Source organism: Rana temporaria, chromosome 13 (genome assembly GCF_905171775.1).
Source record: "Rana temporaria chromosome 13, aRanTem1.1, whole genome shotgun sequence".
Lineage (NCBI taxonomy): Eukaryota > Metazoa > Chordata > Amphibia > Anura > Ranidae > Rana > Rana temporaria.
Window position 1 is genome coordinate 68,279,774 of NC_053501.1, and position 23,041 is coordinate 68,302,814.

Below are 23,041 nucleotides of genomic sequence, written 5' to 3' on the forward strand. Positions count from 1 at the left end.
CAATCTGTCTAGGCCCTGACGCAGCAAAGCAGCCCCAAACCATGATGCCCCCACCACCATATTTCACAGTTGGGATGAGGTTTTGATGTTGGTGTGCTGTGCCTCTTTTTCTCCACACATAGTGTTGTGTGTTTCTTCCAAACAACTCAACTTTGGTTTCATCTGTCCACAGAATATTTTGCCAGTACTGCTGTGGAACATCCAGGTGCTCTTGTGCAAACTGTAATTGTGCATTAATGTTTTTTTTGGACAGCTGTGGCTTTCTCTGTGGTATCCTCCCATTATATCCATTATTGTTTAGTGTTTTACGTATCGTAGATTCGCTAACAGGGATGTTAGCATATGCCAGAGACTTTTGTAAGTCTTTAGCGAACACTCTAGGATTCTTCTTCACCTCATTGAGCAGTCTGCGCTGTGCTCTTGCAGTCATCTTTACAGGACGGCCACTCCTAGGGAGAGTAGCAGCAGTGCTGAACTTTCTTCATTTATAGACAATTTGTCTCACTGTGGACTGATGCACAGCAAGGCTTTTGGAGATACTTTTATAACCCTTTCCAGCTTTATGCAAGTCAACAATTCTTAATCGTAGGTCTTCTGGAAGCTCTTTTGTGCGAGGCATCATTCACATCAGGCAATGCTTCTTGTGAAAAGCAAACCCAGAACTGGTGTGTGTTTTTTTATAAGGCAGGGCAGCTGTAACCAACACCTCCAATCTCCTGTCATTGATTGGACTCCAGTTGGCTGACACCTCACTCCAATTAGCTCTTGGAGATGTCATTAGTCTAGGGCATGGGTCTTCAAACTACGGCCCTCCAGTTGTTCAGGAACTACAATTCCCATCATGCCTAGTCATGTCTGTGAATGTCAGTGCATTACAAGGCATCATGGGATGTGTAGTTCTACAACAGCTGGAGGGCCGTAGTTTGAGGATCCCTGGTCTAGGGGTTCACATACTTTTTCCACCTGCATTGTGAATGTTTACATGGTGTCTTCAATAAAAACATGGTAACATTTAATTATTTGTGATTTTTACACATGGTGAGGAGTGTCATAATTGGCAAGGCAGGCAAGTGGTTAAAGAACATTTCAAAACTAAAATTTCAGCCACTGGACACATCTGTGATCATATTTATCAACCGGTAAAAACAGCAAAGCTACTAAAGAAAACAGAGTAGCTAAAAGCAGCAAACTAGTTCTTGAGCGACCCAATTTTGACTGGGGCATGGGATAATCCTAATGGATGTGGCTTCTACACCAGCCTCCTCCAATCAACCGATCTCAGGGAAAATAGAAACAAGCCATAATGGATCATTTGTAACATTTTCCCAACACTGGTTCTAAATGTATTAGGCTGTGCTACCCTTTCTGACTGTATAGACAAGTCTGCCATGTATTTAACTAACTCTGGGTTATTATTAGTGAACATTTTTTAATCTGATTAACAAAAATAATTGAACAGTAAGACACATTTTAAGTTATTTATTCTTAAAAAAGGACAAATACATCTTACTTAGAAAGCACAAACATGTCAATCAAACCGCAAATGACAAAAAAGAAAAAAAGTAATTGCATACAATGAAATTGCTGCACAGTCCACGTGATGTTCTGGAACTCTCCATCACACCTTATAAATAAAACCTCTCAGACTGAGCACAATGAGCTGCTTACTGTATGGTCCAGTGTTTGACACTTGCTTGTTTTCAGGTAAGGGATCTGAGAACTGCCAGTGAAGTGTTAGAGAATAACAGAGGTGAAAAAGCAAATCGCTAGGTGCTTCTGTAACAAACTAAAATTACCTGTAATAAAAGACTCAGATGAAAGCAGCAATTCTTCAAATTCTGGACTGCAAAATACTTGCAGAACAGGGACGTCCCTTGTATTGAATCCAAATGGGGTTCGTTTCACAGCTTTGAACTAGTATATGGCCTGGAAGTCACAAAATTTGCTTTGTGAAAAGTTTGCTTTAAAAATCTGTCCGGGATTTGAATCGTCTATGGCCGGCTTTAAATGGACAGCTGCCAATATGACATCTGATTAAAGAACAATCTTTGTCTCCCTTCAACCAATCGGTTTATCACTTTCCTGTTGCTAGGGAAGGTTCTATAAACAAATGTGCAGCTGACTAGCCTCTACCTGTTCTTCAGTCGCGTCGTTCATACATGAGGCCCAATGCGTTCACTTGAGTGGATCAGAAAATGTTCAAATACGAAGAGTTGTCAAATTTACTAATTTGGCAATGGGTAAGCACCCAATAAGCATTTGACACTCTCAAGTTGTTCCTGATCCTCTCCATTTTATCATACAAAGAGCAGAACAGGGGAAGTTCCTAACATCATAGAAGCTTAGCCTTTTTCCTTGCTCTGACTTACACAGAGCATATCCCATCAGATATTACTGGTCACTGACAGCCAGACACACCAAAAACTTGCTTTTTCACAGAAAGGGTTGTCAGTTTTATGTTGGAAGGCCATTTTTAAAACTGACATATTGAAGTGTGTTTTTTATCTGGGTAAGGAGACTATGAACACTGCTACAATCCACTGCACCCAAACAATCATTTTGTATTATTCTGTCTGCCCAAATAAATGGCGAAATCTGATCGGTTTTTCGGAGTTCCTGCACACGGCTACTCTTTGCCCTGTTTTTTTTTTTAACCTAGAAGACAATGTTTTTGTTTACATATTGACGTTTAAAACCGTAACTGTTTTTCTGAAGACCAGATCCACAGATTTATTATCGGTGATGCACAAGATCCTTTGCCACATCCAGGTCTAAACCATATACATAACAAAACTGCTGCTTCAGAGTTTACGGTGGGAATACGGTCTTAATGTCATGCACATGTTCTTCAATTACTGTGCTCACAGTTTCCCATTACTAAAAAAGATCTTTGTAAACTCAATCAATTGCTCATGGCGTTACTGGATAAACTGGACAACAGCTCCATCGGCCTGTAAATTATATTTATACTGCATATAAAAACAAAAAATCTAACTTAGAACAAAAGCTCAAGCATTGGTTTGTAAACAAAATTTCCCAGAATAAAGCACAAGTAAAATACTATTGTCCCACACTGCTTTCACCCCAATCAGTCAACCACCTAAATGTAGAGACAGCAATGCATGCCTCTTATTGATTTTCATTAAACATAAGCAAAACTAAAGTGCAGGATCGTCCATAGCCCACCGCTGAGCAGAAGGGCTCAGATCACTCTTACTGGAGTTTGATGTCAATCTTATGTAAAACTCCGTAGAATATGGACACTGAGTGAAATGCTTCTTATTTTAAAGTCCTGCATGAGGGGCAATATATGATTTTGGGGAATGTTCTTGACCTTTCTTATATTAGGTTTTGAAAGATGGATTCATTTGGAGGTAAGGCTTTGTCTTGGAGACCAATCTCTTTACTTTCCAATAGCAGGGCAAATGATCGGAAGCATTTAGCATTCTTTATTCCTCACTCATTTAGTGCACCCTGTTTCTTTGACCTCTTCATCTTCACTCCATTTTGGATCTTTCAAAATGTGTTATCATTCGTTCCTGTTATAAGAAAAAAATATAATTATGTGATTTATAATGTATCTTCCAATACTCTCTAACACATCTGTAAAAGATAACATTCTGGAGATCTTCCCCCAAAAACAAATATTTAGCTGCAAGTGAAAGTGAATTGTGGCCCAAGTGTACAGTTCTGCTCTATTCAAAAGCCATTCTCTGAAGATCTCCTACAGCTGCATATACGGTGCTCAGCATAAATAAGTATACCTCTTTTGAAAAGTAAGATTTTAATCAATATCTCAATGGACACAAGGACAATTTCAATTTTTTTGGACAAAACTGAGTTTTATAGAACATTTGTTTAGCTCCAATACATGAAAATATGGTTATTAACTACTTCCCAACCGCCTTACGACTTTATACGGCAGCACTTTAAAGATGGATATCTCGGTAGCGGCAGCAACTGCTGCCACAACCGATATATCCATCTTTAGTGTGAGCAGTCCTGTAAAAGATAACGGTGGTCTCCGCAGAGGATTCGCTGCGAGATCACCGTTATCGGCGGTGGGAGAAGGCCCTCCGCCGCTTACCGGAGTCGTCGGTAGCGGCGGAGGCGATCGGGTCCTTTCACATGCTGTGTGGGGATGCGAGTGAGGGCAAGATGGCCCCCACCCGTCCCCATAGCATTGCTGGGCGGAAGTGACATCAAAACGTCAGTCCCGCCCAGCGTCTTAAAGAGACATTTTTTTGTTGTCATTTTTTCAAATGACAAAATTTCCATATTTTTTTTTTGCATTTAAGTCTAAATATGAGATCTGAGGTCTTTTTGACCCCAGATCTCATATTTAAGAGGACCTGCCATGTTTACATTCCTTGTAATAGGAATAAAAGTGATCAATTTTATTTATTTTCCAGTGTAAAAAATAAAATAAATAAATATGATTTTTTTTTTTTTTTAAAGCGCCCCGTCCCGACGAGCTTGCGCGCAGAAGCGAACGCCTACCTGAGTAGCGTCCGCATATGAAAACGGTGTTCAAACCACACAAGTGAGGTATCACCGCGATCGTTAGAGCGAGAGCAATAATTCTAGCCCTAGACCTCCTCTGTAGCTAAAAAAATTCTACAGGTTGCATTTTTTGAAACGTCGCCTATCGAGATTTTTAAGGGTAAAAGTTTGACGCCATGCCACGAGCGGGCGCAATTTTTAAGCGTGACATGTTGGGTATCATTTTACTCGGCGTAACATTATCTTTCACAATACATAAAAAAAAATTGGGCCAAATTTATTGCTGTCTTATTTTTTAATTCAAAAAAGTGATTTTTTTTCCCAAAAAAGTGTGCTTGTAAGATTGCTGCGCAAATATGGTGTGACAAAAAGTATTGCAATGATCGCCATTTTATTCTCTAGGGTGTTAGAAAAAAAAAAAAAAATATATATATATATATATATATATATATATATATATATATATATATATATATATATATATATATATATATATATATATATATATATATATATATTAGTGCTGTCAAACGATTAAAATTTTTAATCGCGATTAATTGCATTAATGTCATAGTTAACTCACGATTAATCGCTCTAATTTATGACAAATTTCCCCACAAATATCGCACAATTCTGCAAGTGATTATAATTTATTATCGCTGTTTTCTAGCTGATCTAAAACCATTTTTGACATAAAGGGACACTTTTGGACAATCTACAGAAAGAATAGTTTTTATTTTATAAAAGAACATGTAGGGCACTGGGCAGACCACTAGGGACAAGGGGGGTGTGTATTTTTTACATACAGTACTGTAATCTATAAGATTACAGTATACTGAATGCATTGTGTTTGTTTACTTTTTTAAATTTGGCGCCGTTCTCCGCTCCCGTGCGTCGTAACGTCGCAGGGAACGGAGCTCGGCGTCACACAGGCACTGTGAATCGAGCGAGGACCCGCTGAGCGAGGAGGACCCGCCAAGCGAGGAGGACCCGCCAAGCAAGGAGGAACCGCCAAGCAAGGAGGACCCGCTCGATCACACAGCGGGGTGGCATCGCTGGATCCAGGGACAAGGTGAGTAACTTGTCTGTGAATCCAGCGAAAAGGTAAGCCGCGCCGCTGTACACTCTGCATGTCCACCCGAGGGCTCCTGCGTTAATCGCGCGACAAAAATATTGACGGCGTTAACATGGGTTTGCGTTAACGCCGTTAATATTGCGTTTAACGCACAGCCTATATATATATATATATATATATATATATATATATATATATATATATATATATATATATATATATATATATATATATAATGTTTGGGGGTTTTAAGTAATTTTCTAGCAAAAAAAAATGTTTTAGTCTTGTAAACACCAAATCTGAAAAACACCCACGGTACTGAAGTGGTTTATATAACTTAAATTACAAAATCTTCAGTTTTACTCAAATTAGTTGATGCAAAAATGAATACACCCCACAACAAAAACGACTGCATCTAGTATTTTGTACGACCTAAATGATTTGTAAGGACATCACTAAGTCTTATAGGCATACAATGAACAAGTTGGTGACATATTGCAACATTGCAACATCTATCTTTTTCCATTCTTCAAGAACGACCTATTTTAGAGCCTGGATGCTGGATGGAGAGTGATGCTCAACTTTTTTTCTCTTCAGAATTCCCCCTAGGTGTTTGATTGGATTCAGATCAGGAGACATACTTGGCCACTGAATCACTTTCATCTTATTCACCTTCAGAGATACAACAGTGGCGTTAGATGTGTGTTTTGGATCATAGTCATGTTGGAAAAGTGCCCAGCGACCAAGGGCACGGAGTGATGGTAGATGCATCTTCTCTTTCAATATAGAGTACATCTGTGAATTCATGATATCAATGAAATGCAGCTCCCCGACACCAGCAGCACTCATGCAGCCCCACAGAAAGACACGGCCACCACCATGTTTCACTGTAGGCACCATGCATTTTTCTTTGTATTCCTCACCTTTGCGATGCTATACAGTTTTCCAATAGTCTTCTTTTTTACCATGGGCCCTGGAAATTCTAGGCAGGCTTTTTGTGCATGGGCTTTAGGAGAGGCTTTCTTCGTGGACGACACCTATGCATGCCATTCCTCTGCTGTGTACGTCGTATTGTGTCACGGGAAACAATCACCCCAGTTTGGCTTTCTACTTCCTTAGCTAACTGCAGTGAACTTGCATGATTTTCTTCAACCCTTCTCATCAGAAGATGCTCCAGTCGAGGTGTTAACTATCCTGGATGGCCTGGATGTCTGTGAGATGTGGCATTTCCATCTTTGTTAAATTTTTGTATCACTTTTGCTACAGTATTCTGACTGATTAGTAAAGCTTTGCTGATCTTCTTGTAGCCTTCATCTTTCTTGTGTAAAGAAATTATTTTCTTTCTCTGGCCTTGTGACATTTCTCTTCTGTGTGGTGCCATTGCGGACAGCATGAAATGGGAAGGGGTTTTCTTTGTTAAATAACGACCTTTTATAATAAACTGTCTGCTGGACACCTGTTTAATGATAAATTAGACTCGCCTGTAGTTGAATTCTTGTTAATTAGGATTTTGTTGTCTAAAATTAGACTTTCATTGGGATGTATTCATTTTTGCAACATGGTCTTGAATGAATTTGTTAGGTAAAATACTTTTTCGTGTGTGCAAATGAATAAATCTGCTCACTGACCTCCATCATAAAATGCAATACACAGGAGAATGAACACTTTCTTCATATGAGCTCAGACTTACCATACATTCATGCCTGGCGGGCACCCGCGATCTCCGCCGGGCACCCGCGATTGCTCGTTACAGAGCGAGGACCGGGAGCTGTGTGTGTAAACACACAGCTCCCGGTCCTGTCAGGGGAGAAATGCCTGATCTTATGTTCATACAATGTATGAACAACGATCAGTCATTTCCCCTAGTGAGGCCACCCTCCCCTACAGTTAGAACACACCCAGGGAACATACTTCACCCCTTCCCCGCCCCTTAGTGTTAAACCCTTCCCTGCCAGTGGCATTTTTATAGTAATCCAATGCATTTTTATAGCACTGATCGCTATAAAAATGCCAATGGTCCCAAAAGTGTCCGAAGTGTCCGCCATAATATCGTAGTACCAGAAAAAAAAAAAAAAATCACTGATCGCCGCCATTACTAAAAAAAACTTAAAAAATATATATATTAATAAAAATGCCATAAAGCTACCCCCTTTTTTGTAAACGCTATAACTTTTGCGCAAACCAATCAATAAACGTTTATTGCGATATTTTTTTTTACAAAAAATATGTAGAAGAATACGTATAGGCCTAAACTGAGGAACAAAATTGCTTTTTTTTTATATATTTTTGGGGGATATTTATTATAGCAAAAAGTAAAAAATATAATTTTTTTTTTAAAATTGTCGCTCTTTATTTTTGTTTATAGCGCAAAAAACTAAAAACCGCAGAGGTGATCAAATACCACCAAAAGAAAGCTCTATTTGTGGGACAAAAAGGACGCCAATTTTGTTTGGGAGCCACGTCGCACGACCGCGCAATTGTCAGTTAAAGCGATGCAGTGCCGAATCACAAAAAGTGCTCTGGTCTTTGACCAGCAATATGGTCCGGGGGTTAAGTGGTTAATCAACCTTGCACGGGGGAAAAGACTGCACGGGGGGAAAAAGACTGCACGGGGGGAAAAAGACTGCACGGGGGGAAAAAGACTGCACGGGGGGAAAAAGACTGCACGGGGGGAAAAAGACTGCACGGGGGGAAAAAGACTGCACGGGGGGAAAAAGACTGCACAGGGGGAAAAAGACTGCACAGGGGGGGGGGGGGAAGACTGCACGGGGGGGAAAAAAGACTGCACGGGGGGGAAAAAAAAGACTGCACGGGGGGAAAAAAAAGACTGCACGGGGGGGGGGGAAAAAGACTGCACGGGGGGGGGGGAAAAAGACTGCACGGGGGGGGGAAAAAAGACTGCACGGGGGGGGGGGGGAAAAAAAGACAGCACGGGGGGGGGAAAAGACAGCACGGGGGGGGGGAAAAAGACAGCACGGGGGGGGAAAAAGACAGCACGGGGGGGGGGGGGGGGAGACTTGCAACTCCCCTGCCTGCCCAGGTATCGGGTGAGGCATCGGAAAATTTCTCTCCCCTGCCTGCTGGGTATCAGTACTGATACTAGTATCGGTATCGTTACATCCCTAAATAAAACCATTGTTTTCTATGTGCCTGGTCCACATCATAACACCCTAAAGGCCTTGAAGGAGCTGTAAAGGCAGAAGGTTTTTTTATCTTAATGCATACTATAAATTAAGATGAAAAAGCCTGTGTGTACCTTTTTCACTAACATTTAGTTTTCAGGATAAGCTTTTAGGGAATTCCCTTCTTGATCCAAACAAAACTGCTACACAAATATTTAGCAAACAAAAAAACAAAAAAAAAAAACAACCCACAAACAGCAATTGTAATTAAATTGTATTAAAAGCTATGCTCAACACACAATAAACATTTCTCAGCAAATTCTTTGTCAAAATTCTTATGTAAACACTTGCAGTTTACAACTTTTAATATTGTTGGTTCCTGCCTTCTTAGTACTGCTTCCCTGAAAATCCAGTCGGAAAGAGTTAACCATGCACACTGCAATCACTAGACAGTCTGTTAAGCTTGGAGAAGGGAAGAGGAGGTGAGAGGAGCAAAGGAGTGCCTTGCCATCTTGGGCTATGGCGCTGTGTGTTTCTATTGAAGGGCAGATGCAAGGGTGGCTCCATAGGACGCTTTAAGAGAATGGAGCCACCCTGAAACAGCGTTTTTTTCAGCAGCTTAAAAGGAAACAAAGGTAAGGATTATTAGATAAAGAGGCCGTTCACTCAGTAAGAAATGTAATCACCCTTAATTAGGATAGTTGGTAAGATAGGGATAGGAGTGGGCTATGAAATGGGAGGGGGCGTAAGTTAGAGGTGAGAATGGTCTTATGTTTTCTTAAGGTGTGTCTATGTAAATTCATAATTTTTTTGTAATTTGTCCTGTTTTGCCATTACAACATCCTTGATTGCATTTGTTGAAGGAGGTACACCAACCACATTACTGGAGGTACAGTATGATCCTGTAATATTGAAGGTCTCTGTAGTGTGCGTGACACCTTTTGATGGGTTGAGGTTACTGCGCCGTTTACAGTGTTTGTCGTTGCAAGGTTTTGTTACCTTATTCGTAGCCCTGCAACCAAAATTAGTTTCTTGCTGGTTAATTTATGTCTGAGGTTGAGTGGTTGTCTGAAGGCCAGCATCGGGAGTTGTTGGAATATTGCTCATAGAGTTTCATCCTGTTATGAAGGGTTGCAGCTCTTTATCTTTCTCAACCCTTCTAGTGCTGGATTGTATGTGGCTACTGGAGGTACTTTTGCTTTTTGTATTGTAGGAGGTTTTCAAGGCAGTGTTTACTCTTGTAATGATGGTTTTGTTCCTGTAACCCTTCTCATGGAAGAATTCTGCAATGTTTGGGTCTTCTGGCTCAGAGCACATGTGGTGGTGTCTAGTAACCTGGTTGTGGTTGATGACTCCTTTAGTGCATTGGGAGCGCAAGTTGCAACTGTAGATCAGACTTTCTCAACACAGAGGAACCCTTGAAATAACTTTCTGGTCTCAGGGTACCCCTGCTAAAAATTACTATATCTACAACTCATGATACATTAGTGTGATGGTCAGGAGTGCCCCTTATCCTAACACATGTGGAAATTGGAAAGAATTTCAATGTTTCCGATGGTTAAAAAGATAATTGGTGTTGCTGAGAAGCAAAAATTGGTCATTGCTTAAGTTGAGAAAGCCTGTTGTAGACCATTACATTGGTCAGTGGGCTTCCGTCTCCTCATCTTAAAAACGATCCTAGTTTAATTGCAATTGCTGTGTACTGTTTTTTTCTCAGCTAAGTGTATTCATACTGTTTGGACCAAGAATAAGGGAGCAACCTGGAAGCTTGCCTAAAAATTTAAATGCAAGAACAAACAGGGCACTGGAATTGGATTTTCTAAGGGTCACTGAAACTGACTCTAGGCACACTGGTTCCAGTTTAGCAGCACTCCACAAAACAGGGACCAAATAAAAACGACACAATTATTTACTGCTTCAAACTAGACATGTGCACAACAAAAAAATTTCGTATTTTTATGTTCTGTTTTGTCTGCACAACAAAAATTTTCGTATTTTTTTGTTCTGTTTCGCCTCATTCCGTAGATTCGTAAAGATTCGTAATTTCGTAAGACTCAAGTTATCCTATTCGGACCCGTTCGTATTTTCGTAACAGTTTTATTTTCGTTTATCTTGAATGATTCATAATTCTGTCTAATTTATTTTCGTTGATTCGAAATTCGTAATTTCGTTTAATGGTTTGTAATTTTGTACTTTCGTAAATACATAGCAACACGCGGCTAATCCATATTAAGATATACTTTCTCTTTCTCTTAAGCCCCGTACACACGTTCGGACTTTTTGCCAACAAACGTCAAAATGAGCGTTTTCCAAAAAATCCGACTGTGTGTAACAAACTTTTTCGGTTTCAAAAGTCCAACTCCCTTCAGACAAAAATCCACGGAAAATTTTGTTTGAAGTCTGATCATGTGTACGAGGCTTTACACTGTACAATGTGACTCAGCACAAAAGAGATAAGCTGATTGGCTAAGATATTAAGTAATCACTCACTAACTACACTGCCCAGTGCCCATTCGAAAGAACGATACAAGTACACCAATTTACGAACAGACAAAGAAACGGATTTACAAAACACACAAATGAAAATACGAATGAAAATATGAACAGACAAAGGATTTAAAATACGGAATGCAAATCGTTTGTTATAGATGTCATTTTCGTTCTTTTGCTTTTTCGGTGTTTCGTATTTTAGTAAGATTGTCCAATCATACGTTCGTATTTTCGCTTGTTCGTTATTTTGCTTATTCGTAATTTTCGTATTTTGGTTCTTTCAGCTTTTCGTATTCGCTCGATTTGTTACGAATGTACGAAAACTAACAAATTCGTAAGAAAATCCATTCATTACGAACGGGAACGCACATGTCTACTTCAAACCTTTCAGAAGGATGCATTGGGGGTTATTTACTAAAGGCAAATCCACTTTGCACTCCAAGTGCACTTGGAAGTGCAGTCGCTGTAGATCTGAGGGGGACATGCAAGGAAAATGAAAAACAACATTTTAGCTTGCACATGATTGGATGATAAAATCAACAGGGCTTCCACTCATTTCAGATATTCCCCTCGGATTTACAGTGACTGCACTTCCAAGTGCACTGGCAGTGCATTTGTGGTGCAAAGTGGCTTCGCCTTTCGTAAATAACCCCCATTATGTCAGTGTTCGTGAATGCAGCAAAGGAGTCCAGGGTCAGTATCAAACTGGACAGGTTTGTCTCCCAGTACAGGGATCCCCTGGCAGATCCTAGTTTAAATTTAAGAGATCTACTTCCCACAAGGCTTACAACCGTACATGGAAGGCAATTTTTACCACAGGAAATTCTCAGTGGGACAAATCCTGACCTGTTGGCAAATTGGCTCGGACCAGTATGTGGTCCTTAGTACCATCAAGCTTTCCATTCTAAGACCTTTGGTGCAAGGCGTCTCCCCTTGTGGGATCTTAATTTAATTATCTTCAAAGCTGATCATGCTGTTGGTGTGGCTTTTTCACAGAGCCGATGAATGCTGGGAGTAGTAGAGGTTAATCTATTTAGTCAAAATAATAAATAATTCATTTTTTGGTAATCTAAAATTTCTCTCCCTCTATTATAGATATATTTATATTTTGGAGAAACGTAAAAAAAAAAATTAAATAAACTTGTGCTAATTAAATTTCCTCCATCAGTTAATGTGCTTTATGAAATCGGATTTGTTCTTCTCTACTTGTATAGACACTGTTGAATGACTCAGTAATGGTTGAGCACATGACAATCATGAGTTCTGCTTTCATGGCCAGAAATATAACTGAAAAATACTGACCTCATCTGAATCCAGTAATGCTGGAAGAGCCCTGAAATAGGAAGCAGAACATTACATTCATTATTTTCAGTGTGGAATGTGCAAGATGGAAAATGTAAGGCATTTTAAGGGACAAGGTTTGTTAAGTTACAAAGTTTAAAAATGTGCCCATGGCGAAAACGCCAAATTTGGTGGCAAGTGGAGAGGGGGTTAATATTTAAGTGATTGTAAAGTCTATTTTTTCAGTTTTTTTTTTTTAAATAACAAACATGTTATACTTACCTGTTTCGTGGTTTTGCACAGGGCAGCCCATTATCCTCCTCTTCTCGGGTCCCTCTTCGCTGCTCCTGGCCCCTCCCTCCTGTTAAGTGCCCCTACAGTAAGCAGCTTGCTATGTGGAACTCGAACCGAGCTGCAGCTCTGTCTGTCCATTCAGATACAGAGCAGCCGTTTCGGCCCAGCCCCCCTCTCTCTCTCCCGATTGGCTGACTTTGAATAACGGCTGTAGGAGCCAATGGTGCCCTGGCTGTGTCTCAGCCGATCAGGAGGGAGAGTCAGCGATGGCCGAGGGACTCATGAACATCACTGGACAGAGATGGGGCTCAGGTAAGTATTTGGGGGTGCTGGGGAGGCTGCTGCACACAGAAGGCTTTTTATCTTAATGCATAGAATGCATTAAGATAAGAAAACCTTCTGCCTTTACAACCCCTTTACCTGCAGTGACCACAAATGCACAAGGGAGGTGGCAAGTTAGAATTTCACTGCCATAAGGACCAACGCAAGGTGAGGGAGGTGTTAACATTCACTGGCACTGACAATCAATGTGGGAAGGGACATTCACTGGCACTGACAATCAATGTGGGAAGGGAGAGGGGGCACTGGCAGTGAACGTTATCCCCCATCCCCCACATGCATTGGTAGCCATGGCAATTTCCTCAATTCCAGCCTGCTCCAGTCCCATTCTACTACTTCCTGTGCTCTGGTGTTGGACAGGGAAGAGCAGCAATACTAATCTATGACATCGAAAACTGCCAGCTGAGCTTACCTCAGCATCCCCTCTCCACTTATCGCCTCTGCGTCCAGGACACGTTCACATTCTGCCCACCCCTTGTCCCGGCCCTGAAGAACGCTTTGTATTTACAAAGAAACTGCCTAGTCAATTGAGTTCTAGCAGAAGTATGTCTTTTATGGGGGCCTTGTACAAGAAAAAAATCTCCTACAACTTGTTTAGCACACGACTACCAAAACAGTATAATTTTGCAGCCTTTTAATCTGATTTCTTTCTGCCATCTACTTTGACTATTGTGCATACTATTGATTTTGCAAAAAAAAAAAAAATGTTTTAACCTAATCACACACAGTTATTGTACATTATTGTTCCATACACTGGTTCACCAAGATAAAGTTTCACTTGCTAGGTAAAATAAGTTGGAAATACTCACACATCAGTGACTGAAGAAGGGATGTTCTCTTCCACCCATTTCAAATCCTCCTCCTGCCAAATACATCATCACACATCACTTAAGTCACTGGCTATATACAATTTTAGAATCATACCAAGGAAAACACTTCTAAAAAGGGATTACATAAAATGCATTCATAAAGTATTGAGACCCCTTTCAGTTTTTTTCAATTTTGTTATGTTGCAGCCTGCTACTACATTTTAAATTAATCTATACTCCGGACCCCATAATGACAAAGTGAAAACTGAATTTTAGAAAAGTCTATGAATTTATTAAAAGAAAAACTGAAAAACTGAAATATCACATGTACTTAAGTATTCAGACTCTTTACTTTGTGTTGAAGCACCTTTGTCAGCAATTACAGCCTAGAGTATTTGGGTATGACTCGACAAGCTTTGCACACTTGGATTGGGGGAATTTCTTCCATTCTTCTTTTCAAATCCTCTCAAGCTCAGTCAGGTTGGATAGGGACTGTCGGTGGACAGCCATTTTCTGGTCTCCAGAGATGTTCAATAGGGTTCAAGTCAGGGCTCTGGCTGGACAACTCTAGGACATTCAGAGTTGTCCCTAAGCCCCCACAGCATGATGCTGCCACCACAATTCTTCACGGTTGGCATTGTATTGGGCAGGTGATGAGTGGTGCCTGGTTTTCTCCAGAAGTAACATTTAAAATTGATGCCAAATAATTCAATCTTAGTTTTATCAGACCAGAGAATTGTGTTCCCCACAATCAGAGTCCTTCAGGTGCTTTTTTGCAAACATCAAGTGGGCTTTCATGTGTTTTGCACTGAGAAGCTTTCATTTAGCCATGCTGCGATAAAATCAAGATCAGTGGAGGGCTGCAGCAATGATTGTCCTTCTGGAACTTTGTCCCATCTCCACACAGGATCTCTGGAGCTTAGTCTGAGTGAACATTGGGTTCCTATCTATTCATCCATCTTACTAAGGCCCCCTCTCCTCCAACTGCTCAGTTTGTTCGGGCGACCGGCTCTTGGAATTGCCCTGCCTGTGCCAAACCTCTTCCATTTGAGAATTATAAAGACCACTGTGCTCCTTCCGCCTTCATCAGATCTGTGCCTTGCAATAATCTGCTCTCCGAGCTCTGCAGGCCTTTTATAGAGAGGTGTGTGTATTTCCAGATCATGTTTATTCAATTTAATTTACCACAGATGGACTCCAATCAAGGTGTAGAAACCTCTCAGCAATGTTCAGGCTGCACTGCAAGGGTTAATTGCTTTTTTTTAGGGGCGAGGATAAACACTTACTTATCTGATCACCCACTCCCCAATAAGATGGCACCCCCCCCCCCCCATCCTAAGGTGGTGGACTGTCCCTCGGCATTAACACATCCAATGCAGGGCTTTGAACCCTGCATTTGGCTTGATGTTGTCAGGACCCTAGACAATTGGAGTTTGGGGGAAGATGATGATGTGGGAACTGGACTAGCAGCAGGGAGGAAAGGATGATCAGGTAAGTAAATCTTCTTTTCCTCTAGACCTAAACGAGTAATTAACCCTTGCACTTTAACAGCAAAAAAAGTAAAACATTTGGGTCTCAGAATAGTGCCGATAACACAGTTTCCAATTAAAGGTAATGCACCAATTGCCTCCAGGTCTGTAGGCACAGACCCTTAAAGTTCCATAACTAATGTAACTAAACTCCCCAGTATACTTCACCAGTACCTTCCAATGATGTGGCGGTTACATCCCTCATCAGCCAGTGTTCGCTTTCTCTGTGGGTGCCGGATTTTAAGGGTTCTCGGACTGGCTGGTGTGCATGTGCATGGGAGTCAATCATTCCAGCACAGCCAAAGTGTTCCGGGAATGCACGCTGAGCTTTGCAAGTGCAGCTCAGTTTACATTTGTTAGAAAACTTCCACCAGGCAGGTAAGTTTGTATTATTATAGAAGAGACATAGCGGGCCAGATTCACAAAGGTTAGCGGATCTTTAGATCCGTGTAACCTATGTGTTTTAAGATCCGCCCTCGCAAGTTTGTGAGGAAAGTGTCAAATTCACAACACACTTACCTCCAAACTTGCGACGGCGGATCCTAACTCCCCCAGCGGAATTCAAATTCCGCGGCTAGGGGAGTGTCATATTTAAATCAGGCGCGCTCCCGCGCCAATTTAAATACGCATGCGTCGTCCGGGGAATTTCCCGGCGTGCATTGCTCCCACTGACGTCAATAGGACGTCAGTGGTTGCGACGTGAGTGGGACTTGCGACGCGCGTGTTCGTGAATCGGCGTACGCAAACGACGTAGGAAATTTCAAATTCGACGCGGGAACGACGGCCATACTTAACAATACTTACCCCTGCTTTTAGCAGGGGTAAGTATACGACGGGTACCGCGCTACGGAAACGACGTAAGAACACAGCGTCGGGTCCGCGTACGTTCGTGAATTTCGCGTATCTCGCTGATTTACATATTATTCAGTGTAAATCAGCGGGAACGCCCCCGGCGCCATTTTTAAATCAAAAAACAGATCCGACAGTGTAACACAGTGTGACACTGTCGGATCTCAGCCCTATCTATGCGTATCTGATTCTATAAATCAGGTGCATAGATAGGACCAGTAAAAATCCGAGATACGATGGTGTATCTGAGATACTCCATCGTATCTCTTCTGTGAATCTGGCCCAGCATGTCTCTTCTGCAAAAATAGGATGCTTGCTGACAGTTTTCTAAAAGTTAGGTTTAGTTCCACTTTAACACCACCACCACTAGTAAAATGAGTTAAAGAGTCTTGTGAATTGTACAGCTACCCATAACAACCAGCAAGCTGACCATGGCATATCATCACACATAATATTACACAAAAATGAAAAATCACTTTCAAGATTCATGTATACTTACAGCTTTGGAAACTTTTGTGTTGCCATTTGTTTCTGGTTTTGAACTTCTCATTTTCATTCCCTCTGTGGAAAATAAATAAATAAGTAAGTAATTACATCTCTAGTCGATTATGGCTTAGTTTTGCACATGTATCTACTATTGTAAACGTTTGGGAAAGAACATGGTGTCCCACTTCCTCCTTCTGCCCAGGGACTGCTAAGGCGATACGTCATATCGCCTTTTGGCGGCCCCTCCCTGTAAGCGATCGGCTGTGACACGTGACAGGTCCCAGGAGATCGCCTGTCCAATCAGGTAGCGCAGCGCCGCTTGTGCATGCCCGGCCGTGAAACCAAAAGCTGTCACAACCGGGTGCCCACAGTTTCTCAGATGCTTTGGAGGCCAGAGGAGGGAGACCCCAGCTCTCTCCATAAAGAGGACCGTGCGCCATCACAAAGGGTGTTGTTCATCCCTTGTGATATAAATAAAGATGCAGTGTAAAACATAAACATAATGGGCCAGATCCACATAAATGTAGAACGGCGCAGCGTATCAGAGATACACTACGCCGTCGTACGTTACCTGGCGCATTTTCGAATCCTCAGCGATTTCGCGCCGTTAGTTACGGCGACGTAGTGTATTTCTGGCGGCGGATTTGAAATTGGGCGGGTTTCATTTAAATGAAGCCGTCCCCGCGCCGAATTAACTGCGCATGCGTAGTCCCGAAATTTCCCACCGTGCATTGCGCTAAATGACGTCGCTAGGACGTCATTTTTTTAACTTAGACGTGAGTTATGTCCATCCCTATTCACGGACGACTTACGCAAAAAAAAAAAAAAAAATTCAAATTTCAACGCGGGAACGACGGCCATACTTAACATGGCAATTCTATGTATACGCCGCAAAATACCAGCTTTAACTATACGCCGGAAAAAGCCGACTACAGACGACGTTAGAAAATGCGACGGCCGCGCGTACGTTCGTGGATCGTCGTAAATCGCTAATTTGCATACCCGACACGGAAAACGCCACCCAGCGGACCCTGAAGTATTGCAACTTAGATCCGAAGGCGTACGAAAACGTACACCTGTCGGATCTAACCCAGAAGCCATCGTATCTTGTTTTGAGGATTCAAAACAAAGATACGACGCAGGAATTTTGAAATTACGCGGCGTATCAATAGATACGCCGGCGTAAATTCTTTGTGAATCCGGCCCACTAAAATTACATTTTTTATTTTATTTATTTTGCCCCCTTCTTCACACGCAAATGTGAATACGCATGTAGGTCCCGAACACAACAGTGATCGCACCACACATGTGCTGTGTATTAAGAGACAGAGAAATAATTTTAGCGCCAGACCTCCTGTGTAACTCTAAACTGGTAACATGATAATGATTTTAGCGCATCGCCTATGAATAATGTACCGTAGTTTGCTAATATTTTACGGACATATACATTTTAAAACGTAACATATTTTGTATCTATTTAGTTGGCGTAAATAATTTTATATTCTACCAAAAAATTGGGTGTTATATTGTGTTTGTGTGCACTAAAATGAATTAAAGGGTATTTTTTCAAAGAATTCACATTTAAAAAACAGTTGTGACAATATTTGATGTAAAAAAACTTGCAACACCCACCATTATATTCTCCAGGGCCTCTGCTTAAAAATAATATATAATGCTTGGGGGTTTCAGGTAATTTTCTAGTAATAACAAAATGCAGATTTTTACATCGGAGAGAAATGTCAGAATTAGCCTAGTAGGCAACTGGCTAAACATTGTGGGATCATAGGGAGTTGGGTACTGCAGGAAGAACGAGCTGTGATAACGTCTTAAATCTACCTGCAGTTTTAAAGATTACAATACAGTATGTGTGACATAAATGGACCAGTAGCAAAACCAGGGTAAGACATACTGATAAACTATTAGGTAATCAACCGCCTTACTTATATTTTAAAATACTTTTGAGTGATAAGCAACCTGTTCGTGCATACAGTGCCTTGAAAAAGTATTCATACTCCTTGAAATCATCCACATTATGTCATGTTACAACCAAAAACGTAAATGTATTTTACTGGGATTTTATGTGATAGACCAACACAAACTGGCACATTATTGTGAAGTGGAAGGAAAATAATAAATGGTTTTCATTTTTTTTTACAAATACCGTATTTATTGGCGCATAACACGCACAGGCGCATAACACGCACCCTAACTTTAAGAGGGAAGTTTCAGGGGGAAAAAAATTCCACCGCCCCCTGCGTATAACACACAGGCACAGTTTACCCTCTATTTTCAGAGTAAGAAAGTGAGTGTTATAAGCCAATAAATATCTAAACAGTGTGGTGTGCATTTGTATTCAGCCCTCTAATCAATACTTTGTAGAACCACCTTTTGCTGCATTTACAGATGCACGTCTTTTTGGGGATGTCTCTACCAGCTTTGCACATCTAGAGATGACATTTTTGGCCATTCTTTGAAAAAATAGCTCAAGCTCTGTCAGATTGGATGGAGTGTGTCTGTAAATAGCAATTTTCAAGTCTTGCCACAGACTCTCTATTGGATTTAGGTCTGGACTTTAACTGGGTCATTCTAACACATGTCTATGCTTTGCTCTAAACCATTTCATTGTAGCTCTGGCTGTATGTTTAGGGTCGTTGTCCTGCTGAAAGATTACCGTCTGCCCCAGTCTCAAGTCTTATGCAGACTCTAATAGGTTTTCTTCTAAGATTGCCCTGTATTTGGCTCCATTCAGCTTCACACCAACTCTGATCAGCCTCCCTGTCCCCCTGCTGAAGAAAAGCATCCCCACTACATGATGCTGCCACCACCACGTTTCAAGGTGGGGATGGTGTGTTTAGGGTAATGTGCAGTGTTAGTTGTCCACCACACATAGCGTTTTGCTTTTAGGCCAAAAAGTTCAATTTTGGTCCCATCTGACCAGATACCTTCCTCCACATGTTTGCCGTGTCCCCCCACATGGCTTCTCGCAAGCTGCAAACGGGACTTCTTATGGCTTTATTTCAACAATGGCTTTCTTCTTGCCACTCTTCCATAAAGGCCAGATTTGTGGAGTGCACGACTAATAGTTGCCCTGTGGACAGATTCTCCCACCTGAGCTGTCGATCTCTGCAGCTTTTCCAGAGTTACCACGGGCCTCTTGACTGCTTCTCTAATTAATGCTCTCCTTGCCCGGCCTGTCAGTTTAGGTGAACGGCCATGTCTTGGTAGGTTTGCAGTTGTGCCATACTCTTTCCATTTTTGGATTATGGATTGAACCGTGCTCCCTGAGATATTCAAAGCTTGGGATATTATTAGAACCTAACCCTACTTTAAACTTCTCCACAACTGTATCCCTGACCTGGCTGGTGTGTCCTTGGCCTTTGTGATGTTGTTTGTTCACAATGGTTCTCTAACAAACTTCTGAGGGCTTCACAGAACAGTTGTATTTATACTGAGATTAAATTACACACAAGTGGAGCCATTTACTAATTAGGTGACTTCTGAAGGCAAATGGTTCCACTAAATTTCAGTTATGGGTATTAGAGTAAATGGTCTGAATACAAATGCATGGCACACTTTTCAGATATTTATTTGTAAAAACTTTCAAAAACATTTATCATTTTCCTTTGACTGCACAATTACGTGCCACTTTGTGTTGGTCTTTCACATAAAACACATTTACGTTTTTGGTTGTAACATGACAAAATATGGAAAATTTACAAGGTGTATGAATACTTGTTCAAGGCACTGTGCCAATCAACTCTGCAGCTGTAATTTTTTTCATATATTTTACATTTAGCACGCTTTCACACGTATGTCCGCTTTTTTATCCATCTGTGTACAAATGAAAAAGGGACATACATTGGTCCCTATAAGATTGCGGGTGTCAGCAGATTAACATCCGCTGACACCCGATCTCGCCCGGTTTCGCAATCCTCCGATTCTGCAGATGGAGGAAAACCCTATTTTTCCATCCATCTGCGGATCGGATCAGATGAACAGGAACAGACGGTCCGTGTTTATTCAATCCCCCCCATAGGGGAGAGCGGATATCTGACAGGGCGGTGGGCAGGGACCGCCCTGTCATTCGGCGGCTCAGCGGGGATCAATGGAGCGATCCCTGCTGAGCAAGCGGAGGTTCACGGGGCGGATCTTCACGGAATTGTCCCATGTGAAAGAGGCCTAAGGCACAAAGTGGTCATATAAAAACAAAGAGTTGTGTGTATATATTGAAGTTTGAGGAACTGCTAGTGGAAACTGTGGTGTCTAAACTATATTACAGGATATGATACCAAAGCTTTCTTTTAACATTGGCTCCTTCTGTTCATCATCCTCGTCTTCCTCAGTGAGTGGAGAAAATGCAAACCTGTAAGAAGAAGACATCATTATGTTCAAACATTAAGGACACAGAAGAATGGTGTTGATTTACTAAAATAGTTGAGAATCTTCACTCAATAAATAATAGTGTTCACTTTGAATACCCAACCATGCACAGTTAGAATAAACAGGAATTGACCTTTTACACGACTGGATAATATAAGTAAATTTGGGTAGAGTGAAGTGAAGGCTGATTTAGTAAAGCTAATCTTTCCTCCTAGTTGAGCTTCTCCATGCCTCATCAGTTTGGTTGCCCTTCTCTGCACTTTTTCCAGTTCCCCAATATCCTTTTTTATGAACTGGTGCCCAATATTGGCCAACATATTCTAGATGAGGTCTTACAAATTTTTTGTACTAGGGCAAAGATTTTGGCCATTACAATGCATTAAGTCGCAAACGCCCCTAAACGCATTTTCATTTTTTCTGCTCTTATAATATGCTTGCAAATGCCTACATGTCCATGGACACATAGGCCAACATAAAGGTGTATTTACATACACAAAAAAAACAAAAAACGCCTGTAAAAGTTTTTTTCTTTTTTTTTTTTAAAGCCCAGTGTGCATAAGACTTTACTGAAAAAGTAGAGAATGATCACCATAAAAAGTGAATGCTAGTAAATATGGTGAACCTGTAGCTACATTAAATGTCCAATTGTCTGAGGAAAACGAAAAATAAAGCATGATTTTTTTCTAGCATATAATTGGGTATTCAGACTGAACACAGATTCACCTTATTAACATTCACTTTACTGGGTAAACAGCCTCTGCTCCTTTGGCAAATTAACCTTTTACAGAGAACAGAAGCAATTTACTTAATGTGCTGTTCCATCAAGGAAAACAAGCATCCAAGATCGTTGCATTCCTGAATTGACCACTCTTCGTCTCCTCTAAACTGCTGTATAATTATAAAAAAACATACTGTAAAAAAGAAAACTTCTAGTACATTAAAGGAGTTCCTGAACCCAACACCAAAGGATTTTGTTGCTTCCGAATGCTAGCTATTACACAAACCTTATACCATGTTCTGCTTTGCAAAAATCTCAAGGATCTTATTCTGGTTTTACAAACCTCTGACTATTTGCAGATGGCCTCCAAAGGACCATTATAACAAACAGGATCATGGAGAAGAGAAGGCGCCATATAGCATCATCTACCCAGAGCTCCTGCCAATCCTGTCAAATAAAAAAAAATGTTAAAATTAGAGCATTTCATGAAAAAAGATGCACTCAAAGTGGCAGGAAATTTACTAGACTAATGATACATGAAGCATGTTCAATGACAGCTGCTGGAATGACAAGACTGTAGTGCCCAGGGTTTAGCTGCCCATAGATGAATCGAAGTTCAGCAAATTCATCAGGGACCGGCTGAATTTTGATCCATCTATGGCCATTCCTGCTTGACAGAAGACAATTTAAATGACCGACGTCTGTTGAGTGGGACTGTTGGCAAACATTGTCAATCAGCCGGCTGCAGCCGCTGATTAGTGTATTCTGACGGTGGAGTTGTCCTGCTGTCAGAATACAATGGCATAGCAGGGAGGATTCCTCCATATACTTCAACTATGTGGATGGGGGGAATCCATTTGTGTTTTTTCCCCCCAATTAACCAGCGGGTCGATTAAAAAATGTGGCATCCATGTCTAGTCTTTGGCATGTTGGCTGTGTTCACTTATATTCTGTGAATATAATGTGCATATAACTCCCCCACCCACAGTTAATACCTTTTGTATCACTTGCCCTTCCCTTTAGAGCTGGGCTCTCCTAACGCTCTTATCTTAATTTGTAACTGAACTCTCCCCCTTTATTTTGTAAAAGGCTGCACAAACTATTGGCACAGCATAAATCCTGAAAAATACTACTACTACCTAAGTGTAAGCAATATCAGGCTAGTG

At 41.1% G+C, this 23,041-nt stretch overlaps 1 protein-coding gene across 1 annotated transcript in view; it reads right to left on the bottom strand.

Moving 5' to 3' along the window:
• Positions 1-1,464: 1,464 nt before the first annotated feature.
• The window catches only part of TMEM87A (transmembrane protein 87A), an 87,310-nt gene continuing 65,733 nt past the window's right edge, over positions 1,465-23,041 (bottom strand). The window contains 6 exon segments of the mRNA XM_040332211.1: positions 1,465-3,539; positions 12,493-12,523; positions 13,914-13,966; positions 16,791-16,852; positions 21,067-21,140; positions 22,219-22,322. Of these exon segments, the coding sequence (XP_040188145.1) occupies positions 3,498-3,539; positions 12,493-12,523; positions 13,914-13,966; positions 16,791-16,852; positions 21,067-21,140; positions 22,219-22,322 (366 nt within the window). The 3' untranslated portion in view covers positions 1,465-3,497.